The sequence below is a fragment of the Erigeron canadensis genome, chromosome 3 (genome assembly GCF_010389155.1).
Source record: "Erigeron canadensis isolate Cc75 chromosome 3, C_canadensis_v1, whole genome shotgun sequence".
Classification (NCBI taxonomy): Eukaryota; Viridiplantae; Streptophyta; class Magnoliopsida; order Asterales; family Asteraceae; genus Erigeron; species Erigeron canadensis.
Genome location: NC_057763.1, coordinates 35,795,630 through 35,821,787, shown reverse-complemented (window position 1 = coordinate 35,821,787; position 26,158 = coordinate 35,795,630). Strand labels below are relative to the sequence as shown.

The following is a 26,158-nucleotide window of genomic DNA, read 5'->3' as shown; positions in this document are numbered from 1 at the left end:
TGGGCTGGAAAAAGGATATAAAGCCCTACAGCTGAACGATTTGTGTTTGTGTATATTTTTAAATCCTTTCGGCCAGTTTGGTTTCGCGTTCGGTCCGGTTTAACTAGGTTAAAATAAAAAAAAAAATTAGTGACGACTATTGTCATCATTTATACACTTTACAGCCTGAACTCATTTTAAGATAATGTAACGACTAATGGCTACTGTTAGCTTGTCTAAGGCTGGACAGAGCGCCATAGGAATCGAACCGGTACCCTTCCGGTACTGGATTGAACACCGTTCCGATCCCCGATACCGATAGGGTGGGGAGCGAATTGGGGACAGTGTTGCCGGTTGTGGTGCCAATTGATTCGACCGTTGAGCATTATAAAAATAAAAATAAAAACAAAAAACAAAAGAAAATTATGAGACCCATGCAACGGCTACTTGTGCTCCTTCTCTTTTCTTCCTTATTATCTTTTCTTTTTTCTTTCATTCATTATGTTCTCTTTTTTTTTTCGTTCAAACAGCAGTAGCATCAAGTGTAATAACATATATATTATCATATATACACATACCCCCAAATATGCAATCGGACTCGAGTTCATCTGCCGAGACGGAACGATATATTAATCTCTTCACAATGGTGCATTATGCAATTCATCAAGAGGTTCGCGATACTGCCTCCTCTTCAAGAAAGTATACAAACAGAGACAATCGTATTTAGTCGCACGACCGTCTTGTTCGAGATTACTTTGCCGAAGAACCAAAATTTGATGATGATTTTTTTAAAACACGATTTTCGGATGAGTACACGGTTGTTTGTGAACCAGGGTTGATAATCTCACTCATCAACTCGTTTGTCCGTAAAAATAACAATGAATTAATGGTAAAATCAAGTGTTTGCTAAAATTTAAACCTAGATGGTCTTTTCAAACCAAACTCATCTTAACAAAATTCACAAAAATTCATATAAGCAAACCTACCAAAATGAAAATACATACATATAGTTTACATAAAATACTACTAGACAATTACAAAAATACAAGTTTTAATCTTCACAAATAATTTAAAACTGTTAAAATTAAAATTATGGTGTTAGATTGTAATCTTTTAATAAGAGTATTAATGTTATTATGTGAAATTTATTGTAACATCCTGAACTTTTTATTAACTGTTGACTTGAGTCGTTAAGTCAACACCATGAGTCCGTTAAGTCTCCAGACGATGTGATGCTCACGTATGATTAATGTGCTATGTGTGTAAGGTTTTAAAGCCTTAATGATTCATGTGTTAATGTGTCTAAAGATATATTTTAATGTCTTTGGAGGTGCTTAAAGTGTTTAATGTGTTGTAAGTATTCCCCATAGGTGTTTTAAGCTAAATATGAGCCATAAGGAAGTCTAAGGACTAGTTTTGATAAAGCTGGAAACTAAAAAACGGGTTAAGGGTCTAATAATCTGTCATTAGACTCATAAATCAGAGAATATACATTTCCTTTGAAGCCCTAGCCGTTCCCTTTGTTCCATGGCATCCTATTGTTCGATTTCATCGTTATTCGGTTGATTCAAGAGTATTTTGATCAAGTTTTTGCAACCTCTTTGTAATCTCCAGGTATCCAAGGTATAATAACATTGATTTTATGTCCTTACAATCATATAATCAGATCCATAACTGGTCTAGGTTATTGGAAGATCAATTGATGTCAAAAACGTGTGTTTTGATCGATTCGGTAATCTAAAACGTTTAATTATGTGATGCAAATCAAGTAAGGATTAATCAATGATTTCATTGCATCATTATGGTCTTAAAATGGTGAATTTTGAGGTGCAAAAGTCGTTCATAAGGTTTGGGGTCGTTTGGGGTGTGTTTGGTTAAGTTTTGGAGGTTAAACAATGAGGTTTGTGCAGATTCGGGGCTAGCTGCAGCGCAGCTACTAAGCTGCTGCGCAACTAGAAAACAGTGACATATAGCTGCGACGCAATAGCGACAGAATTTTCAAATAGCCATAACTTTTGAACCGTAACTCCGTTTTTAACAAATAAGCTATCCACGGAATCGTGAGAGAGTCTACTTTCTAATGGTAATGCTTTTTAAAGTTGAGGATGATGTCAAGTTTACAGAAAGGTTAATTTAGTGAGTGATTTCCATGTTCCTTCGAGTTATGTAAGCTCTAAAGTATTAAACGAACCTCTGATGCATCAAGTCTTGTCATGGGTGATATTTATAGGTATTTAGGCTTGAGTCACGACCATAAATAGTGGGTAATTGATAGTTCATTATGTCGTTTAATGATTATAGGTAGTCGGGAATACTTGCAAAGCTCGATAACTTACGTTATCATTTGTTGTGTGCTTCTACGAGGTAAGATACACTACTTTGACACACTGAGGGTTCAACATAAACATAGTTTTCATATAATAACATCCCAAATGGTATCTTGTTTGCTTATGGGTATTCAAAATTATACGAGAGATGATATGGGCTATGTAGATGCATATAAAAGCTTGAAATGCTACCCCAATGATACGTATTCCTATGAGATGTTATGTATGCTTAATAGATGATATGATATAAAATGATGTACGATCTAAGATGATAAATGTTATGCAATGTTGTAATGATATACGATATGCAATGATATATGATGATGTACGTGATGTAACACTGTATGCGATGTGATGATATGAAATGAAATGCTATGAAATGTGATGTATGATGATGATATGTGAAATGTGCATGATTACATGGCTTGTTCATCTAGTTCACTAGACTTATTAAGTTGCCATGACACGTGCACGTTTAAGGGCCCAAACGTAAAGATGTATATATGTGATGATTGTTTAGGTTGTGTAAACATCTAAACTATATGTGATGTGAAATCGAGCTCGTAAATTTAACGTGAAAGTGTTAAGCTTAACCCGTACTTGCCCTAGCCCGGTTAAGTGCGTTTATGTGGTTGCTCGGGTGGCTCCTTGCAACGAGGTACAACGTGAAGAGTAATACGGGAGGTCTTACCAGCCCCATTGTCATTGAACATACGGATTACTCCTGGATTGGCTTGCCATTCCTTAACGACATTGATGTACTACTGAATGGTGGTTCATCTAGTCAGGTGCGACTTATGTCACACTTAACGAGATGCATATGTTATATGATATGCGTGACTTTTGTCACAATTATAAAGATGTTCAAATGTGATATGTGATGATGCAGAAGATGACTAGGCACATTTAGGATGACTCATCCTAATATAAACGATGTTGATGATATGATATGTAAGTGTGATGATATGTTTGAGGATATGTGCCTTAACGACTTAATATGACTTTTATATAATGTTTTAAATGGACAAACGTTTTATAACTTATGTGTTATCTTACTTAGCTAATTCGTTAGCTAACACTTGCTTTTTTAAATGTGTTGTGCCCTCAGGTCCAACAATAGTGAGCAGGTAGATGTGAGAAGATGTGAGGCATGGGTAAATGATCTTGAAGCTAGCTATAGTTTACCCATAGTGGCTGCTCGCTTTAGACATTTGCTTTATGTTTAAATATTAATGACTTCTATTGATAATGTACTCGGTTGCTTAATGTTGGACAACCGATGGATTTCCATTTAGACTTATTTTGATGACATGGCTAGTAACACCATTTAATGAATAAACCAAACATATTTTACTGGTTTGGACTTTTAAAGTTAATTCCGCTTCTTTTAACGCCGTTAGGCAAAAAATTTTGAAAATCCTTGTTTTTAAATGTTGGGTGTTACATTTATAATACCCCTAAATCCTATATTTGTAGATAAGACTTTCACACCGTAAAATTCAACTTTGATATTATGTTTCCCATATTCCATTACACACACAAACACACATTATATGTAAATCACCATTATATCATTAATCAAACTCAAATTAATTCATTACAATTAGTACCAAAGCTTCAAGGCATTAGATCCACTTATTTTCGTGATTCAATTTCATCATATTTGAGCTTTGTTTGAAGAATTTTTCAATCGTTTTTAGATTTTAGATCTGATTTGAAAAAAATTGTTACAAACTTGGTATTGTATTTTTGTGTTTATACTTTCACAGATTTAAAACCTTTTCCCTATTCATCTGACATATATTAATTGTTTGTTGAGGGGAGCTAAAATGACAAATCATTTTTAATTTAATTTTTCATTGTTGAGAAAATTGAGTGTTTGAGGGGGACCAAGAGACAAACGATCAAAGACTGGAGAGTAATAACCAAGACAAGCTTCACACTCAAGATCAAGTCAAGTTCCACACTCAAAACCAAGCAAAGCTTCCGCACTTCATACCAAGCTTCCGCATTTCACAAAAGAACCCAAGTTTTCGCCTTCACCATTTGTTTGAAAATCCAAAATAAAAATAAAAAATGATATATACTTGGGTTTTAACAAGTAAAAGGAGAAATTCACTTTATTCTTCCATAGTCTATCTTTATACACAATACATCATCAAATCTACCCGATATCTTTTTTTCTCATCTTTCACTTCAATGTTTGTAACTACACTTTTTCACCTCAGCAGCAACTGCACCCTTTCACTTCACCCGGTCATTGTTTCCGTCATTCCTTTGTTCCTTTAATATATATATGCTACATATTCACTACGGTATGATTATTTGTTATTTATTTACCACCAATATGATTCTCGTGTTATTCTTATTTTCAATTCTTGCTTTAAAAAGACACTATGGACTCGTTAAGATGTCACAAGAATTTGGAAAATCGGACTTCAGTCGGTTTACAAAAACGACTATCAATTAAGAAATCAATAAATCTTTAAAAATCCATAACTTAAGAAATTTGTTTCTTTTAAAATCCGGTTTTGTTCAAACCGGTTTAAATAAACCGTAAACCGGGGGTATGATAATACACACTGTTTTATTTTTCCAAATATCCAATTCAGTAGTAGTAACAGTAGTATTAACTGGGTCTTGGCGATCAGTGTGTGAGCAAACTAGTGAAATTTCCGTCTTCAAAACGGTATAGCTATAATAACTATAACTAATTTCTGGTTTTATTATTATTACTATTATTATTGTTATTTCGATTTACTTTTACGATTTTTAAACTTGTATATATATATACCGACATACATAGATATATCTTCGGATCATATTTGCATTTTATTTTATTATATCTATCTCATCCAATCGCGCTCGTTAGGTTCTATATTCATATTGTTTTAATTAATCACATTTGTTTATTTCGAACACATTAAATGTTTTTGATTGATTTATATTTATTTATTTAAAAGTTACTCTTGAGACCTAGAAATTGGGATTTAGGGTGATCTCCTCAAAATGTATAGGAAAGTAAATAGTTAACAAAGTTCCTGTAAGTAATGTTATGATAATAGTTGCCTCAAGTTCCGTAAAATACGAATGTTTAGTTATGCGTAAACTTCTTTAATCTTGATTTCTAGTTTTTTAATAAAATGAAAGGTTTTTTTTTTTTATATATATATCTAGAAAACAGCTGAATTGATTGGAAACGTGTTTAGTTCTTTTCATTTTCAAGGTTGGAAATTACTAGGAGTATTTCGTTTCTGAGATAAAAGTGGATTTTCAAAGGGTAGCTATAAATTAGAAAACGTGTGTTTCGGAAATATTGAGATTTTTCTTGAAAAGTTGTAGCCGAATGCGTTTTTCATGACCCGAATTAGTGAATTATGTGGAAAGGTTATCTTCCAAAGGACGGACGGATATTGTTAATGAACCAAATACTGGTAGTCTTACATATAAATTTGAAAATATGGAGACATCCCTAAAGACTTTATGTTCTAGGCTGACATAGTATTCCTCAAAAAATTCTACTCTATATTTTAAGAGCAGCATGGCTGGTTAAGACTAAGATATAACATGAATAATTTTCCTTATGTGAGTCCCCCCTTTCTCTCTTGTTATATTTATTGATACTATATTTAAGATCTTCTAGTTGTGTCTCCTATTTTTATTCCTACCTCGGCTGGTTTGGATAATAGGTTCATTCTTGTGAAATCCTTTGACCGTTTATGCTTCACTTTTCCATATTTGACAAGTATCCTGATTTCCTTATATGCACTTGTAAACTGACAAGTTAAAACTGTTTTTTGTAATGTTATAGAGACTGATTGGGAGAAAAATGGTCTCTCAAGATACAAACAAATGCACTTGGTAGTTATTTTGGTTAAAGTTGCTTATCATATATCCCATAAACTACAAATGCATGCAGAATCACATATAGAAAATTATGTAAACTTAAATTAGGCTATCCTGGAACCAGCCACGGGTAAAAAGAAGCCCCTTGTTACATCTGAGTCCAAAATTGGCTCACTATCCCCGGGTAACCCGAATAGGGACAACCTCCTCTGTTTAGTTGTTTTTATAAAATGAAAATATGTAGTTTTTTTTTGGTTCAACGTGTAAGATTCATATATAAAAAGTACCAACATCTGCCTAGTGCTCTATGTGAGTTATGTTGCTGTGTGAGTTATTTTCTGAAATGAAGCATCCATTACATGAAGACATCTTTTTAAGTATAATTTAATAGGCTTGCGTAGAAAATACTCATAAAGTTTGGACTTCGCATTATAGAAGCAGTAGTTTGATGCTATGTAATCTCATTTGTTATGGAGCTTCATTGACATTATCCGCATGTGATCTTATTTGCTATAACATGGGCATAGTTGATTGCCTATCAGGACATGATTTAGTCTTCCTATTTCTTTGTCTCAATATCTTTGGAACACTAACATTGCCATGTGTTGCTTAAAGTTTTGACTAAGCAGATTGAGTGTATCTAACCAGTAACTATATAAAGTTTGGTATTCCGATCTAGTTGTTATTATTGGTTAATTAAGTTGGACTGATTTTTCAATTATAGGATTACATGATATCAGATAGTGTGTACTGAGGTTGTAGTTACCTGATTTGAGGTAGTGAATCGTATTGGAAGATTATCTTATGAACAATATTCTAGCATGGGATCTCTTGGATTTATGTGTTAGCGATTAACCCAAGTCACTTAGTGGGGTTTTCAGGTAGACATAGCGCACACAAATTGATCAGAGTGTTAGGACAGCATGGCTTGTTAGGATAAAAATTAACACCTAAATCATCTTCTGTTTAAATTCGTATATCTCTCTAATTATCATTTTGAATTTATAATTTTGTAATTTCTTCTTATTTATTTTGTTTTTGATTCAAAAGTCTTCTTATCTTTTTAATCCAATGGTTTAGATAATGTCTTATTGTTATGAAACCATTTGAACTGTTGTACTTGCTTACTTCTTCCATCGACACATCGTCTGGAAATCTTGTTAACCATCCATGCCTGATCGTACACTTTTCAGTCTGTGATGTTCAAATTTCTAAGTTGTGTCAGTTGTGTGATTTAGTGTTTCATCATGCAGTTTCAAATTTGCAAGACAAGCCAATGAGTTCTTGAATGAGCTAGTCTTAGTTCTAAATTGTTACTTAATATCGAAGAAGTTGCATATCTTTGTTTGGGTCATTACAAGAATATGTCCATGATCAGTCTAGACTTGAGCTGCTTTCAATCTACCAAGGACACAGTATTAATTGTACAATTATATATCCAAAATATTCATGACTCACGAGGGATGAAGGGTTGTCAGCTTGAAAATTTCCTTTTTATTGCTATATTGAATTCTTATATATGATAACACTGCAGAATGTGTCTTTTATAGGGGATATTTACTGATACGAATTCATCGTAAGACATAGATATTGACTTCTGTTATCACATAAAAACTTAAATATCTGCTGCACCATTGCTAAGTGGTCTACAAACAGAGGAGTCGCAATTAAAAAATCTTGTGTTCATTTCTACTGAGTGAACATATTTTGTGTCACTTTAAATCTACTGAGTGAACATATTTTGTGTCACTTTAAATCTGCATATATCCCTTTTCAACTTGGTATAAACTATTGAAGGCTTTTGTTCAGCTGGATTAATGTTTTTAATTGAATGCTATGGCCTCTGATATATATTCTTCTTGCATCTTATTCAGATGTTTGACGATCAGGATCTGGGATTCTTTGCCAACTCTCTAGGCATCATCATTTTCTTTCTGGTTATTGCTTATCATTTTGTCATGGCTGATCCCAAGTATGAAGGCAACTAATGGCTATTTTAGATTGTATCAGACATGTTAGGGGATTGGATATTTTTGATGGGGATTCTATCTAAAAATGTAATGCAATAAATCTGCTTGACCTTGAGAAGCTGCAGCATATGAGTAAAAATCTATAAAGATACATTGGTTATATCGAATATGCAATTTTCTGATAAACATATAATACCAATATTCATGCTTGCCTTACTAGTGTTACGTTATGTCGTTATGATTATTACCTTGGTATATATGCATGTCTGTTGTGAAAATATATACAGAAAATGAAGTGTTTGGTAGTGTAGAAATACTCGTATGGGTTTTTCGTTGGCCATGATGACAGTAATAATCTAGAGATTTTTTTATGCATGCAAGTGGAGTCGTCAAGAACAAGTCTACCCTTGATTAGATTCCAAAGGGGTGTCATAGGGTAGACTTTCACCGGCTTCAATTACCTTATGGTCACTTGCCCCTTTCTTTGGACAGGTGGTTTACCTCCATGGGTTTGTGGTATGTTGCTTTCCCTCGCAATGTCAACAAAGTTGATTTGTGTGATGTTTTTTGGCTTAAAAAAATCATAAATTCAACTCTGAAATATATGTTTAAGGTGGCTACTTATGATAAATGTTGTACAATGGAGATGGTTTGCACACGTATTCATATTAAAGTGGATTAAGTCGGATATTTTAGTATCATATCAAACTTTTACTCTTTATAATAGCAAGTTAATAATTCGTATTACAGCGAACAGATGGAGCGGTTGTGTGGCCTGTACTCACTTTCCGGTGGAAGGTTTACTGCTTCAAAAAAGTCATTTTCAACTCCTTTGTGTTCGAGTCACAGAGCATACTTCTCTTTCAGATGTTTGGAACATGATAAACCAACAAAGTATTAGCACGGTTTAAGAAGAGTGTCTGCCAAAATAGACTGGCTAGGTATACAAGAATTCCACTATAACTTAATTAGCATGGACTCTATAGCTGGTAACATCTTGGTTCAAGGTGCGTCATCTCTGTATGATTGAGTAGACATGGATTGTGGGTAAGAAGAATATTTTGGAACAGAAAAGAAAATAGAGATAATCACCAGGAAGCCATAATTGATATATGTATTATTATTCACAACATTATCTGCTCTTAGTTTAGCCTCTAGTACTGTATTACATGAGAACCCGGAGCAAAAATGCATAAATACAAACAAGCCAAAATCTTGTGCCATATGGATTAAACCCGCAAGACTTGGACTTTTTCTCTTATCAAAACTTAGGATTAAACCTTGGAGATGACCGCAATTGCTTGTTCAAATCAAGGGATTTCTTCTTAGAACCAAGACTGCTTCCAGCATTGCTTGTTACATCTCCTGCCATGCATTCATAAGAGAAAAGAACACAAATAAAGTTGAATATAGAGGTGGTGATAAAAATCCTAGGTGTACATATTTGATCAATGGAAAGCTGAAAAGTTTAATGGATAAAACAATGAACTGATCTTTATACTAGATGAGTCAATATGCATTTATTTATGAATGAGTCCGTTAAGCTTTTACATCCAATGCGTCTAATCGACAAAAGTTAAAGAATTTTATAGAAAAATCCAACCTTAAAAGGAACATGCTTTGAAAGTTAGCAAAGTGTATTTTTAACAATAAAGTCTCTTAAATCGTTTTATTCGTGTATTTAGATTATTATTCGAAACAACAAAAATTTTGCAAATCATATTTAACCAACCCACCTGATTCATCCAATTTGCCATCTCTGTCTATTACTATAACACACACTGTTCAATAACTGCACATAACTCGACTGATATGCAACAAAGCTGAGAAATAATGTGGAAGACGTCAACAAAGTTTGTACAGTACCATCTGCATTCCTCTTCTTGTTCCTTTGCCCAGTAGGAAGTTCTTCAGCACCTAACGCTTTAGCGGCGGCTTCTGTATTTGTAATTGCAGCTTCCTGGTGAATCACAGAACGAGTGATCCTCCTTATATTGCTTGAAATTTTAGTGTCTTCAGTAGTAGGTCCATCAGGTAGATGTTGTTCATCCTTGTTAAGTACTGAGCGTCTTAGCCTCCCTACATTGATTGAAGCCTTCATATCTTCAGTAGTAGGGTCAGTAGCTAGATTATCTCCCTCCTTGTCAAGTACTGAGCGTGTTAGCCTCCTTGCATTGCTTAAACTGTTAGTACCTTCAGTAGTAGGCTCAGTAGCTGAATTATCTCTGTCCTTGCCAAGTACTGAGCGTGTGAGCCTCCTTCCATTGGTTGAACTGTTAGTACCTTCAGTAGTAGGCTCAGTAGCTGAATTATCTCCATCCTTGCCAGATATTGAGCGTGTTAGCCTCCTTCCATTGCTTGAGGTCTTAGTAACTTCAGTAGTAGGGTCAGTAGCTAAGTTGTCTCTCTCCTTTTCAAGTACTGAGCGTGTTAGCCTCCGCATGTTGCTTGTAGGCTTGGTAACTTCAGTAGTAGGTTCTAAAGTCTCTACCTCCTTGTCAAGTAGCGAGCGTGTTAGCCTCCTCGCATTGCTTGAAGTCTTGGTAACTTCAGTAGTAGGCTCAGTGGCTAGTTTTTCTCCCTCCTTGTCAAGTACTGAGCGTGTTAGCCTCCTGCTAGTCACACTACTTGGTTTCTTGTCTTCAACTAGGGTGCTTCTTTCACTATTATCATCAGAAAGGCCACCTACCTTCTGAACTTTTGCACGAGTCAACCTGGTTATCGTCTTATTTGCTTTAATGTCTCCTTTTCCTCTTTTGTTTACTAGTACTGTAGAAGAAATTTTCAGTACTTCTGACGAGCTGGTGATAGAAAAGAGTGATTTTCTCGATTTTTTAACTGCTTTTGAAGCAGCTTCTGTTTCCAAGGATAATTTTGTACTTTTGGATAAATCTTCAGTTTCCATGGAAATTTCAACGCTTTCAGGAAACTTAGACATCAAAGACGCAAGAGCTGCACGAGCAGCAAAAGGATTGAGAGGAGACACGATAGGAATTCCAGTTTCAGGCTCTCTTCCATTTGGCGTAGAGTTATCCATTTGTATTTCTTGTTCATCTGCATCAAGAACCCTCGTAAAAGTATAAAATCAAAATGTCAAAGTCAAACATTTTAACTTTACACACATTGTTGATGATAGTTACCTTCTAACCCAAAAATCTCATCACTAATTCTCTTTTTGGAATCATCAACTGAGTTTCTGATTCCTTCTATTTGTTTCTCTAACAAATCATGGAGATCCAGATCGAAGTCATTGACAACATTCAGTTCTGCAGACACTGCATCTATGAATGCGGAAATTGTTGGATGCTTAGTGATGCTTTTGTTAGCCAATCTCAACAATAGACTAGAAGGAACTGTCAAGCTTCCACCATTGAGATCTTGGTGAAGCCATTTAATCATAAAACTACATCTACAATCTGCCCTCTTTGAATGTCTAACTCTTACCACCTGTTAGCATTGTGAATTCTTGAATAATGGAAGAATAATAGTTTTTTTAAATTGAAATTCGAAGGGCAAAAAAATGTACCTTTTCTACCTCTGCATCAAATGACCCGGTTTCAGATTCTGAGTTTTGCTTGACCACAACATGCTCCCCTGGTTTGACACGAGTGCAATCATCATCTTGGAGTGGAAGAGAACGAACACGAATTCGCGTTAGTGCTTCTTTTTCACTCACCAATATGTCTTGGAAACCGTTGTTTTCAAATTCTATAACAAGACTGACACCATTCGGGCTGCAAATAAGAGAAGTCACATTAATAGAATAGGAAAGTTATATACAAATGCTGAGATAGCATTGAAAATATACTACTAAGCCAAATATTCATTACAATCCATTGGACAGTATTTAATGCCCTTGTGTATTCAAGTATCATACTTCTGAATAATGTTTTGGAATAATATACCACTGGGGGAAGGTTTCCTTATGGTAAAGCATCAAGGTGTAAAAAAAGGTGCATCACAGAGCAAAAATGTGTATCAAACACAAGTCGCCTCCAAAATACATTTTACAGACTTTTCTCGTGAACCTTTATAAAGTTCAACTTTAATATTACATTATATTACATACATATATAAAGTTAAACCTGCAAAAAAATTTGAATAGTACTTATAATCCACTCTGAACCACCACCAAGGTGGTCTAGTACTCTAGCGGTTACGTGTCATTTCCTGACAAGAAGTTTTAGGCTCGAACCTCCCTAGTCAAACATCTTGGTCTGGCTAGGGATAGTTTTCAGAAACAGTCACGGGATAATCTGTTAGGCCATGTCCATCAGAGTGACTTGTCTTCCCCGGGTAATCTAAACAGGAAAAGCGTTGTTCATTTACTTATAGTCCGCTTTGCTTCCTTTTCGTTTATTAACTTTAGAAGAAAGAAACCTTTTATAAAAGCCACGGAAATGACAATATGGCATTGTTTTTATTTAGTTTCTATAACCTACATTACCAGACGTATTTGGTACTGTATTACGAGTATAATTTAATTACAACTTATTACCATATATACTTTAAAACACTAACAGTATAGACTATAGAGCATAAATATACACATTATTATTACTTTATTAGTAGTAGTAGTATTTAGTATAATATAAATGCTTCTACTCAAGACCGAAATTAATGATGTTTATTTGTCAAAAAAAAAAAAACAGCTAACACTAATAGACACTACTTAGAGTACTAGGATAACAACTGATTCAGCTGAACAGATCAATCTCATTATACTTTCCAAGAAATAAGTAAGTTTAAATCAAGACTGAAATTATCAATAAAGTAAGGGGAAAAAAGAGATCAAAAGAGGGACCTGAAATAAACTTGGCAAGGATGCCAAGAACAATCATCTATTTTCATAGCTTCAAGTTCCAGTTCTTCAATGGAATCAGCTGCCATTGATTATCAAGATGAAAATCTGATCAGCTTTGATGAAAATGATGATGATGATGATGATGGGTGAGTGGGGTTTGGGAATAAATTATTGTTAAGACACACAATAAATAAGTTTGTGTCTATTTTTACTTTTATCAGGTACATCACCATCTCCAAAATCTCTGGCAGATAAATTTGGAGTACTTTGTGCCATGGTCTCAACTTGAGGGGCATTTAATTAAACATTTAAACTTGGTCTAAATATATGCCTAAAATTTTAAAAAATTTGACATGTGCATTCCATTAATTCTCTTTCCTAATCTTGCCCTCTGATTTTTCCACATATCATCATCTTACAATTAGGCACACCAATTGGGTTGATTTATCATCATCCTTAAATATATACTCGTAAGTTATTTTATTATCCTTAAAATATAACAAGTGGAATCTACTTATTTTTTTCTCTTAATTTCCTTAATAATTTATACAGTTATTGTTGAAACACGTCGGACCGTTCAAATCGTGACCAATTCGACTATGAAAGTGCGGAATCCATTCATAATCGACTTTGAGGTTTATGTATAATTAATGGACATATAAACACGAATTACATGAAGAATAAGAGATAAGAACAGATGTAAAACTCGTGAATATCATTAATCATATGAATATTACACCAAATCAGTATACATCTGACTGGCACGGGGTATAGATCTCTACCCCGTGCGCTATGAACGAAATCTGTTGCAACACAATTGTAACCTAATTCTAGTACATATAGGCTGTAGAAACGGGTTGAGCTTCTATCTTGTTCATGGGATTCGACTTCCTTCACACGAACTAGATGCCTCGTGCTGACGTCATCACGACCTTAATGATGCCTTCTCTTCATCATAATCAGCCCTTAGAATTGCATTGCAACGGACAACAAAAGCCTCTCAGAAATTGCTTCTACAGACTCCCCCTTTTCCGTTGCAATCAATTCTAGATGAACTCCGATAATCAATAGCTACCGAAAAACCTAAATCCACTGGCTCTCCCTTAACTCATGATATCGAGTCTTCTTGTTGAAACTCGATCTTCTGACATCGTATCCTGATCTTCAAACTGCAAAGTCCCTGTCCCTCTATGACAACCAACTAACCCAACACATCATTGTAGTTCTCCCCCTCAACAGTTAACCACTTCCGAATTAAGCATTGCCACCTTCCACTTAGGATCGTCGCTCTCCTTGCCTAATCGGCATATAATAGAGAAGTTGAATTTCCAACAATCAGCATCAAATCAACCAGCTATCACAAAGATAAGAAACTCTACAACCTGCATCACAAAATGTAATACCATAGACCCTGTCTCAAATATAGCAGCATCAAACTCCGTTTTGTATCTCCACAACTCTACTAATCACCTGAAGTCTTTCTTATCGGATCTCCCCTTCAGTTATATAAACCGCCAATCACATAAAGATCTTAATCTCGCAATGAAACTTATATATCGCCTGATTATTATCCTTACATAATGGAATATAGATAGGTTCAATCTTCAAATACTCAAACAACAAATAACCAGCTTCATCATTTCAATACTTCAACAAAGTTTTAACTATGTCTCGTATCTTCATTGCTCCAATACTTTGACAAAAGCTTCCATAACTGCTATATAGAAGATCATTTGTTGAACAATATCAATCAAGACTGAAAACACTATGATATTCATTACTCAAGCATTTTAAAAGTGTAAACGCCGTCAATTGTTAATTCTAATAGAATAACACTTTGATCACCACTTTGTCTCGAGTATATCAGAGTTTTGCGGAGAAAACCGAAGAATATTCTTGAAATTTTTATTCCCCCCTTTTCTCGGCAAATACTCTAAAAATCAGCCAATAATAGGTTACGGTATCTCTCATTCTTGAGGTTCTTCAAAATGCTTAGAGCTCACGACGTTTAAAGCTCTTCGCCAAACAGGGTATACTCGTTTTCCCTCCAATTTTTCCCAGCCCATTAATACCATGTTGAAACACATCGGACCGTTCAAATTGTGACCAATTCGACTATGAAAGTGCGGAATCCATTCATAATCGACTTTGAGGTTTTTGTATAATTAATGGACATATAAACACGAATTACATGAAGAATAAGAGATAAGAACAGATGTAAAACTCGTGAATATCATTAATCATATGGAAATTACACCAAATCAGTATACATCTGACTGACACGGGGTATAGATCTCTACCCCGTGCGCTATGAACGAAATCTGTTGCAACTAAGATCGTTAAAACACAATTGTAACTTAATTCTAGTATATATAGGCTGTAGAAACGGGTTGGGTTTCTTTCTTGTTCATGGGCTTCGACTTCCTTCACACGAACTAGATGTCTCATGCTGACGTCATTACGAGGTGATGATGATGTCATCACGACCTTGATGATGCCTTCTCTTCATCATAATCAGCCATTGGAATTGCATTGCAACGGACAATAAAAGCCTCTCAGAAATTGCTTCTACAGTTATCATAATTATATTACTAGGTGGATAATGAAGCTAAACTTTTATAAAGATATATCATTTACCACTACAAAAACTAGTTTGTAACAAGAACTTTATAGCCGGAGTACATATATTTATCAAAACAAGTTTGTGGCTTATAAATCTAAAATTAATGTACAAACAAACATATCATATTTTTTTGAAAGCTCGAATTAAAGTAGTTTATGGTTATCTTCGTAAGGTTTATATTAATAAAGACATTTTTGACTTCAGGTGTTTTTTTACAACATTTATTTTTTATTTTACAAAGAATATTTTGAAAGAATTCATTCATGCATTGGAACCCAACTTAAGCTGAAGAAACTTATTCAATGGTCACACATTTCATGTCATATATATATATATATATAATTATACTCACTATTTTTTTCATCTACAAAAGTCAATCTAGTAAACCTATGTGTTTTGTAGGTGTGGATCACTTGAGTTATGCTTCAATTATAGTAGCTTTTGTTTTATGAGTTTTAATGTTGTTTAATAAAATATTTAAGTTAAAATGAAAGAAGAGAATTAAAAGGAAAAAAAAAAACAATCCGATCATAAAAGAAAGTAACAACATTTATTGGAAAAAAGATAATATTAGGTGAAAAAGTATGAAATAGATGAAATAAATAATCTCTTAAATCATTGTTAAAGGGGGTGAAAAATGAGTGGGAGAAACAAACAATGAGAAGATGAAAAGTTAAACCTTGTAGTTGAAACGTGAATGTGAGTTCGGATATGTGAATAGTCTTATTTAAGTAAAATGAGAGATACGTATGTGAGTTTATTATCATTATTATTATTATTATTATTATTATTATTATTATTATTATTATTATTATTATTATTATTATTATGTTTTGTTTCGTTTTGTCTAGGTTTATTATAGGATATTGTGGGATACAATGAGTTTTAAACTTGAAGGTGAAATATTAAGGTCGTTATTGGCTGGGATGTTGAGTCTCAAGTTGAAATAAATAAAAGAAAAACATTAAAATGCCATTAAATTCATACAGTTAAATAATTGCATTAATAAAAAACGTTACATTAATAAAAAAAATACATATACTTATAAATAAACTTTACGTTATTAAAAAACAATTACATTAACGTTGATTGTATTTTGTTAGGAAGTTCCAGATATATTCAACTACAGCCTTCTGAAGTTGATGGTGCACCCTTTATCACGTTTTTTTTCTTTTCCCGTTTCATATGTTGTTGTCTCACGCCCCTTTAATTCCACAGTCGGCGAGAGTTACTCATGATGAAGGATTAGCAGGTGATGAACGAAGTTTTGAGTAAGTTTGTCCACATGTCATTAACCGGTGATCGAGATTAATTGTTTTTTTAATAATTGCAATGAATTTTGTATTAATTTTTTTTTTATTGGAGCTTTTTCTAAACAGAAACTAGTATCTTATTTATGACACGATTCTATATATTCACATATATGTATGAGTCACTGTATTTAGATTTATTTTAGTTTTTGCCGACTACATAGACAAACAAATGTTGCTCTTGAATTACACAAAACACTATCCATGACATGAAAACAATATTTAAAAAAAAAAAAATAGTGGATAGACATGAAAAACTGAAAACAATATTGTGAAAAAGAATATATTTGAAACACCACTCGTGAGCTTGTCTTCAGAATTTATCCAGAAAGATGCATTTCCTCGTGACATATTGAAATACAACGCCACCAAAGGTGTCACGTAGTGGCACAACTGTTGAGAGCGGTATGTCATTTTCTTATTATTTGATAACTTTTTGTTTGATTGGATTATTATGAGATATTGTCGGGTTTAAATTTGAAGCTGAAAAAATAACGTCGCTCCCCTCACGCCATCCTCATTCGCAACCCAACCCACCGATATTATTCATTAAAAAAAATTACTTTCTCTCTCTTATATTTACCCAACTCAGCTAATACCAATTTTTAAATTCTCATCAACAACTCAACCAAACTATTTTTTTTAATACATTATAATGTTTTTTTAATTAACTTTTATATTTCAAGTATTTTTTTAAAAAAAAAATACTTTTTATATAACAAAAAAATAATTTATTTTATCATAAAAAATAATCAAATTCTTAAAATATTTCACATTCATCAACATATATTAAACAAAATCGACACCTCATTTTACAATCCTTACATGAAAATAACACATATGTAATATTAGAACATAAAAGTTATTTACTTATCCATTAGTTGCAAATTTTTGCCGTATGTGCTTGATCAAGTCATTTTTTAGAGTGTTATGAGCTCCTCTACTGCGAAGTTGCACCCTATTGGTCATATAACTTGAGAAAAAGAAGATTCTTCATGATGTTGAGAATTCGGATAATCTTATGGATCTTCAAGATTGAAAATATAACTTGGATTCATGGTAAAAAGAAACTAAGATAATTTTATAGTATAAAATAAAAGATATGGATAGAAAAATTTATAGCATGTAATGTATAAAAAATAAAAACATTGAGCATGCCACTTGCATATATTCGAAATTAATGAAACTGCATCCACTGCATATCTCGTGTACTACCATGAGCATGCCACGGACATGCGTTGGTGTAATCACTTAATTGATTGGCTTTGCAATTGTTTAATATTATATTTGTACTTTATGTCCGACCGTCCCTTTCATTCAGAAGCTGGTGAGGATGGTCTCAATAGTGCCGTGGTCGTGGGGAGTGGCCGAGTGGGGACCTTGAACTTCAAGTCGTACGTAATGGTTAAAGATACGACTATACGAGTAGTAAAATCATGACAAGAAATAATTAGTTCATTTATTTATTTATTTATTTTTAAAAAAGGTTTTCATTTCTTCTCCCGTCCCCTTCCTTTCACATTCAACTTCCCGCTCCCAATATCTTTTCAAACTCCCCCCAAATTTCAATTTCAAATCACACATACACACACACACACACACTGAGAAATCTCTCTCAATTTCTCTCCCATCACGACGATGTCTCCAACCTTCATCTTCCCCAAAACCCTAATTTCTCTCGAAAAAGAATCCGCTTCCGATGCCCCGAATCTCTTTGTCCAAAACCCTACTTCCCTCTCCTCTCTCCGTCCTTCCGATCTCGAAGAATTCGTTAAAGGTTCAGTACAGTCTTTCTTCTCCCCTTTTCAATTTCAATTTCACTATTTATAACTAAAAATCACCTCCTTAATTTCCAATCACAGGCCTATCTTTTGATCTATCCGATAAAGAGCTGTATTGCGTCCAAGAGCAAGACGTATTCGATCGCATTTACTCGTCGATTAAGTACTTTGGGGATTTGACTCCTGGTTGTAAGTTGAATATTGTGGAAAGTTTGAGGTCAAACTTTAGTGTTTTGCTTCCGAATATTGATTCACTTTTTAGGGTTTCAAGTTCACCGAGTAGAGATGAGGGTGAATGTGATGAGGGAGGTAGTAGAGTGTTGGATCGAGTTAATTCTCATCGGAACGCGTTTAAAATTTATACGTTTTTTCTTGTTAATGTTGTTGTCTTACAGGAATCAAACAGTGGTTCAAGCACTACTACTAAAGTAAGCTGATTACGTTGCTTGCTTAATGCTTATCGTTAGAATTTTGCTGTATGCTTAAACACAATTTGGAAAATTAGTAGAACTAGTGGATTAACTGGCCTAAGTTTAGACATCGCAGTTACGAAAAAAAAGTCATTTTTGGAAGAAATTTACTCTGCTCAAGTTTGTTATTGTGTACAATTGTATAAGTAGCCGTACACAACGTTTCATGGTTTAGATAGCTGTAGTTCGTAGAGTATACTATTTGTACGTGCTGTGATTGCATAATACATGTGGTGCACATATCATTTTCAATTAGGAAAACTAGGCATATATGTAAGGGAATGCTATGTGATGTACTTATACTAAAACTAGGCATATATTTAGAGAAATGATGTACATTACTGCATTTTACCTCTAGTGTTCGTGGTTAGTCATAAACTTTAATAGGATTATTGGTCTTCCTTTTTAGGCACTGCCAAGTGGTAGGAAGAAACATCCTGTTAGCTCATGGAATTGGGAAGCCCAAAGGGGACGTATACTAAATTTGATTGCTAATTCCTTGGAGATCAATCTATCATCGCTCTTTGGCTCTTCAGATCCAGATGAAAATTATTTGTCTTTTGTTGTGAGGTATGTTGGGTATCATGATGAATGGGGTATATCTGATTAGCTTGAATATACGTATCTATAAATTTGAAGCTTTATGTCAATTACAATGTCATGGTTTGGTTTGTTGTAGAAATTCACTTTCCATGTTTGAGAATGCAATGTTGTTGAAAGATGCCGAGGCAAAGGAAGCTCTATGCCGTATTGTTGGGACTTGTGCGACTAAATACCATTATTTGGCACAATCTTGTGCTTCAATCTTGCACTTACTTCATAAACATGATTTTGCTGTTGTGCACTTGGCTGATGCTGCAGCTTTGGCAGAGAAAAAGTATTCTGATGGAAGCCTGGCTATCTCTCTTATAAGAGAAATTGGGAGAACCAACCCAAAAGATTACGTGAAAGACACTGTTGGAGCTGATAATATTGGAAGGTTTCTTGTAGAGCTTGCTGATCGTTCACCAAAGTTAATCTCAACTAACATAGGTTTATTGGTTCCCCACTTTGGTGGAGAATCATACAAGATAAGGAATGCCCTTGTCGGAGTGTTGGGAAAGCTGGTGGCAAAAGCCTTTAATGATATTGAAGGGGAAGTAAGTAGCAAGTCCATTCGTCTTCGAACAAAGCAGGCAATGTTGGAAATATTGCTAGAACGTGCTAGGGATGTTTCAGCATATACCAGAAGTCGAGTATTACAGGTATGGGTTGAACTGTGCGAAGAGCATTCTGTATCGATTGGTTTATGGAACGAAGTTGCTGTAGTAGCTGCTGGGAGGTTGGAGGATAAGAGTGCTGTGGTTAGAAAATCTGCACTGAATTTACTCATCATGATGTTGCAACATAACCCATTTGGCCCACAACTGCGTATAGCTTCATTTGAGGCAACCTTAAAGCAGTACACAAAGAAGTTAAATGAACTTGAGCCGAATGGTTCAGAAGAAAGTGCTTTGGAGGTATCACCACTTGATAGTGATACCAGAAATGAAGATGGTGAATTAGTGGAAGACAATGCTGGAGCTCTTAAGGAGCAGCATGATAGTTTGACTGACAGCTGCATGCCTAATGAGGATGAGCAAAGTACTCAAACAGATAGTTCAGTACCAGATGTTGGGAATTTGCAGCAAACCAAGACTTTGATTGCATCACTTGAGGCCGGATTGAGATTTTCTCAATGTATATCTGCCACCATGCCAACCCTTGTCCAGTTAATGGCTTCATCATCAGCGACTGATGTTGAAAACACAATTTTATTGCTAATGAGGTGCAAACAGTTCCAGATTGATGGGTCAGAAGCTTGTCTTAGAAAGATGTTGCCACTGGTGATGCACTAATGCCTTATACTCCAACGCTTTTACATGAAAATATTCAGCTGTATGGATATTTACCATTGCACCTATTGTTCTTATTTTAACATTTCATTCTGACACTAGCCTTTTGAGTGTAGGTATTTTCCCAAGACAAATCCATTTCTGAGGCGGTGGAGAATGCATTTGTTCATATTTACATAACAAAGATTCCAATTGAAACTGCTAAAAACCTCATTACTCTTGCTACTGATTCGAACATTGGGGATCTTGCAGCATTGGAGTTTATTGTTGCGGCATTGGTATCTAAGGGGAATATTTCTTCTAGCACGGTATGGTCTTAAATACCAATCAGGCTAATATCAGTGACCATTTTAAACTTCCTAATGTAGTTAGATTCAACCTACTTTATATATAAGGATGATGTGACTTTGAGTATGTAGTTATTTTTCCTTCCAATTCTCCCCACACTAGTTATGTTTCTTTTGATGTTTTGTTAAAATGGAATTCCTGTATGGTGACAGATCTCAGCATTATGGGATTACTTTTGTTTCAATGTTACCGGGACTAGTGCAGAACAAAGTCGTGGTGCTCTATCTATATTGTGTATGGCTGCAAAATCATCAGCTGATGTTCTTGGTTCTCATTTACAAGACATCATAGATATTGGTTTTGGTCGATGGGCAAAGGTAGAACCTCTGCTTGCCAGGACTGCTTGTATCGCACTTCAAAGGCTATCTGCTGATGACCAGAAACGTTTGTTGACTAGTCATGGTAGCAGAGTATTTGGTGTTTTTGACAGCTTGGTAACTGGATCTTGGCTTCCAGAACATATATGGTATTCTGCTGCTGATAGAGCAATCAGTACAATATATGCCATCCATCCTTCTCCAGAAACTTTAGCAGCTGATTTGGTGATAAAATCTCATCATTCTGTTTTTGGTACCGAAGAGTTGCAAAACGACGCTGATGGTAGCAGTTCAAATGTTCTTACTACGGTTCAAGTAGCGAAACTAAGTAGATTTCTATACGTTACAAGCCATGTTGCCATGAATCAACTGGTATATATCGAATCTTGTGCTAGGAAGATACAAAAGGAGAAAGCAAAGAAAGAAAAACTGGTTGCAGAAGGACAGCATGCTGACAGCAATGGTGGTAAACCTCTTACCGAACCAAAGGTGGGATGTAACAATATCTGGAAATATTGTTCATACGATATCTATATGTATCTGATTGTAATTCTATTTTAGATGCTTTGTTCTTGCTTTCACGATTGGTTTTTTTAATGTCACGTAGGAGGATGATATAAATGCAGAATTAGGTGTTGCTGCCTCAGAGGATGCATTGCTTGACATACTTTCTGAAAGGGCAGAGAAAGAAATTGTTGGTGCTTCAACCGGGAAAAACTTGATTGGACACTGTGCGCCGTTTCTGTCAAAATTGTGTCGAAACTTCAGTTTGATGCAGAAGGTAATCATTGTTCTTCTTATACTTTTTGTTTAGTAGGGTTTCATTGAGACACATAAGAAGTTAATAAACTATTCTTGCATGTATATGTTGTTTGGTAATGCGATTTATATAGTTGCTGACATGGATTCCATTTCTACTTTAGTATCCTGAATTACAGGCATCGGGGATGCTTGCCTTATGCCGATTGATGATTATTGATGCCAACTTTTGGTAGGCTTCTGTATTACTCTATTTTCTCTTATCATTTTCTTATTATCTAGAAAATCTAAACTGTAATATATATTCCAGTGAAGCAAACCTACAGCTTTTATTCACTGTTGTGGAGAGTGCACTGTCAGAAACTGTTCGCTCCAATTGTACAATAGCTCTCGGAGATCTGGCTGTTCGCTTTCCCAATCTTTTAGAACCATGGACAGAAAATATATACACAAGGCTACATGATCCTTCAGTTTCTGTCAGGAAGAATGCTGTATTAGTTCTCTCTCATCTCATTCTCAATGACATGATGAAGGTTGGGGATCCAGACTAATTACTTCAGCTGTCATATATTAATAGTAGATGGTTCTGAAAACGATCTCATATTTTTATAGGTAAAAGGCCATATAAATGAGATGGCAATGCGACTAGAAGATGAAGATGAAAGGATTTCTAATCTTGCAAAACTATTTTTCCATGAGTTGTCAAAGAAAGGTAAATGTTGATGCTGGCTGCAGATTCTTTTATGAGGATTTTTTTTCTGTTTGGTTTTGGAGAGTTGTGTAAGCCTTGAGTCCTTACTAATCACATATCTTGGCTTTGCAGGGAATAATCCTATATATAATTTACTGCCTGATATCCTTGGCAAGTTAGCAAACGCGGACTTGAACAGAGAATCTTTTTTCAACATTATGCAATTCTTGATTGCGTCAATCAAGAAGGTAGAAATAATTCATTTTTTTGTGGCATCAATGAGGTATAAAGTCAACCATTGACATTGCATGTTAAATTTTTTAGGACAAGCAAATGGAAGCTCTTGTTGAAAAGTTATGCTATAGATTTAATGGGGTCACAGGTATGTCTCGATAATGTTCTAACAGTCTCATTTTGCTAGGTCAGTTCTTAAGGTGTATTGTGAAGATATAGTTGAAGTTCTTTTTTCCTTGTGTCTCCCGTTGTTAGTTATAATGCGTCTTATCTTGTTTTTATGTCTGTCATGTTCTGCGATACTCCATCATTTCAGGAAAATTTTTTCTTATGTTCACTCATACTATAATCTATATAACTTGAGTGTCAGCTCTCATGATAATTGAGCTCTGCTTCAATGCTGATGTGTTTGTTCTCCTTCAATGACCTTTTTATTGCAGATACCAGGCAGTGGGAAAACATATCATATTGTCTCTCACAATTATCCTTTACCGATAAAGGCATTAAAAAGTTGATAGAATTATTTAAAGTTTATGAGAATGTTTTATCCAATGAAGCTGTGATGGAGCATTTTAAAAGCATTATAAACAAGGTGCAGTCTATGATCTATATATTTGCACTATATCCTAAGCTTTTCTTTAAGAATGCTTTACATTATGTACTTTTTAAATCGCTATTTAGGGTAAGAAGTTTGCAAAACCAGAACTGAAGTCGTGCATCGAAGAGTTTGAGGATAAAATATGCATGTTTCACATCGATAAAAAGGAACAAGAACTTACAGCAAGAAATGCAGCCGCTCATCAACAGAAAGCTGATGCCATCAAAAATATTACTCTGGATGCTAATATTGAAGAGGAAAGTGCCGAGTCTGAAGCTGATGAAGGTTTGTACCAATGAAAGATGAGATTATATAAAGATTCTATTACTTTTTATGACGGTTTTCAAATATAAGTAATTAAGTATATACAAAACATTAAAGGTTTTTTTTGTTTTCATATGATACAGATGGTGAGGTCATGGATCCAACAATAGATGAAACTTCTGACATTCCTACTAATGAAAATGCTTCAGAAGCTGATGACTTGGAAATGTCTGATGCCCATGAAAATGCCTCAGAAGCTGTTGACTCTGAAAAGTCTGATGTTTCTAGTAATGAAGATGCTGATGCTTCAAAACAGGCTGACTTTGAAGAACATTCGCATGTTTCTAGTCAAGTGATACAGTCAGAAGCATGTGATGATGAGATCCAATCTCCACTAGTTATTCCAAAAGGTAGCGTGAAACTCTGACAAACTTTCGCGGATGATTATGATACAATAAACCATGACCATAAGTTTGTGGTGATTTCCTCACAGGAACCGCAAGGCATAGAGGCAAGAAAAGTAGTAGTATATCTGAGAAGGCCGATTCTCAAGCTCCCAGCATCAGAGTTACAAGGTCTAGAAGAAGGTGAGATTTTTCTTTTGCTCTTCTATAACTTTTTCATCGTCTCGAAAATAGTTTTCAACATCCCCTTTTATACTTTTTTTTAAGTAACACCAAATTCACGAGGGACTCGGAAGGAGTTTATTGTTTAAAAAAGTAAATTGACTTTGTTAGTATGGAAGAGTAATTGATGGATTAATAAAGTTGTTACTTGTTAGTTGTATGCTAATGTTTGATTTGTTCATTGCAGGAGTTAATGAGTGAGGAAGTCTCTGTCTCCTGTATGTTGTTCAGTTGTAGAAAATATGGATTAACAACGAATGAGTTGTATGGAAGTTCTTATAAGAGCTGGCCTGCTCGGATGGTGCTTAATTTGGATGCTCTAGTTTTTGGTGTTTGTTACAGCACTAGAAATTTGAAATAACTTGGCTTGTAATTCCACATGTTTACCATCACTATATTTCGTCTAGAAATGACTTGGTTTTCAAAAAAATAAAAAACAAGTCGAAGTCTTTATTTTAAAGACAACATATATTCATATCTCGTTATTCAAGGGCAGGCAGAAGTGCACAACCAACTTTGGTATGTCACATAATTGTTCACTCAACATAAAAGCTATGAAAATACTAGCATTTTACCGGTACAATATAGTGGTGGTAGCGACGGTGATTGGTAACAATGTTTAAAAAACTGGTATTTTAGTCATACATGTGAAAAAAATTTATGGTATTACTGAAAATATCGATCAGTACAACTATATTAATTGTTTTTTATAAAAATTCCACAAAAGTTGTTACAATTTAACGAAAATAATCAAAATACAATTATAATTCACTCAAAGATAATACCAAATAAGTATTTTATAACAAATATAAGTTTAAAGTTCACAAATAACAAAAAATAATATTAAAATAATATAAAATAATTTTTATAAAAATTCAATATTTTTTTAAATACCAGAAATACCGGCCGGTATTAAATAGTGAAAATACTGGCCGGTATTAAATAGTGAAAATACCGAAAAAATACCGAGCCTAAAATACCGGAGTATCCGTCGATATCGGTAATACCGGCCAGTATATACCGGTATTGGTTGGTAGTGGTGGCGGCGTGACGGGTGGCGGTGTGGTTATCATTGTAATTGTAAATATAATTAATTTAAAAGATGTAGTGTAGTTATTTTGAAAGTTGATGGGTCTATGTTGTAAATAATTTCATTAAGAGTATTGTAGGTATTTTAAGTGGAAATGTTTAAATTAATGGAAAAAAAAATTAATATTCATTAAGGGTACAATGTCCATTTCGTTTGGGGACATTTTGGGACATTTTTATATCTCTCAGCAGCAACCATAGCCAAGGTGAAATTCACGGGACAAAGATGTTTAATGTTTAAGATAAAA

The 26,158-nt window shown here is 34.5% G+C and overlaps 3 protein-coding genes across 3 annotated transcripts; 2 read left to right on the top strand and 1 right to left on the bottom strand.

Annotated features, from left to right (window-relative positions):
- The first annotated feature begins 4,901 nt into the window (after window positions 1–4,901).
- LOC122592854 (dolichyl-diphosphooligosaccharide--protein glycosyltransferase subunit 4A) lies at window positions 4,902–8,289 on the top strand. The gene is made up of 2 exons (XM_043765172.1): window positions 4,902–4,995; window positions 8,027–8,289. The coding sequence occupies exon 2, from the start codon at window positions 8,027–8,029 to the stop codon at window positions 8,138–8,140; it is 114 nt and encodes a 37-aa protein (XP_043621107.1). The 5' UTR covers window positions 4,902–4,995; the 3' UTR covers window positions 8,141–8,289.
- Window positions 8,290–9,201: 912 nt separating this feature from the next.
- Window positions 9,202–13,100, bottom strand: LOC122592853. The gene is made up of 5 exons (XM_043765171.1): window positions 12,927–13,100; window positions 11,649–11,856; window positions 11,263–11,569; window positions 9,989–11,176; window positions 9,202–9,487 (listed from the first exon to the last, which is right to left on the bottom strand). Exons 1-5 carry the CDS (start codon window positions 13,010–13,012, stop codon window positions 9,384–9,386), a joined length of 1,893 nt encoding a protein of 630 aa, XP_043621106.1. The 5' UTR covers window positions 13,013–13,100; the 3' UTR covers window positions 9,202–9,383.
- A 5,343-nt stretch (window positions 13,101–18,443) lies between these two features.
- LOC122593495 (condensin complex subunit 1) lies at window positions 18,444–24,786 on the top strand. The gene is made up of 16 exons (XM_043765915.1): window positions 18,444–18,636; window positions 18,722–19,068; window positions 19,520–19,680; window positions 19,790–20,975; window positions 21,101–21,292; window positions 21,485–22,138; window positions 22,257–22,430; window positions 22,573–22,640; window positions 22,719–22,941; window positions 23,021–23,120; window positions 23,232–23,347; window positions 23,424–23,481; window positions 23,774–23,925; window positions 24,015–24,216; window positions 24,339–24,605; window positions 24,689–24,786. Exons 1-16 carry the CDS (start codon window positions 18,498–18,500, stop codon window positions 24,784–24,786), a joined length of 4,137 nt encoding a protein of 1,378 aa, XP_043621850.1. The 5' UTR covers window positions 18,444–18,497.
- The last annotated feature ends 1,372 nt before the right edge of the window (window positions 24,787–26,158 follow it).

Bases quoted from the DNA above. Each gene is read 5' to 3' on its own strand.
- LOC122592854 (XM_043765172.1), top strand. From the start codon at position 8,027: ATGTTTGACGATCAGGATCTGGGATTCTTTGCCAACTCTCTAGGCATC.
- LOC122592853 (XM_043765171.1), bottom strand. From the start codon at position 13,012: ATGGCAGCTGATTCCATTGAAGAACTGGAACTTGAAGCTATGAAAATA. The intron at 11,177-11,262 runs GTAACTATCATC...TTCTTGATGCAG, and splicing joins TGAGATTTTTGGGTTAGAAG to ATGAACAAGAAATACAAATG. The intron at 9,488-9,988 runs GTACTGTACAAA...AATGCATGGCAG, and splicing joins CAAGAAGAGGAATGCAGATG to GAGATGTAACAAGCAATGCT.
- LOC122593495 (XM_043765915.1), top strand. From the start codon at position 18,498: ATGTCTCCAACCTTCATCTTCCCCAAAACCCTAATTTCTCTCGAAAAA. The intron at 22,641-22,718 runs GTAGGCTTCTGT...TATATATTCCAG, and splicing joins ATTATTGATGCCAACTTTTG to TGAAGCAAACCTACAGCTTT. The intron at 22,942-23,020 runs GTTGGGGATCCA...ATATTTTTATAG, and splicing joins TTCTCAATGACATGATGAAG to GTAAAAGGCCATATAAATGA.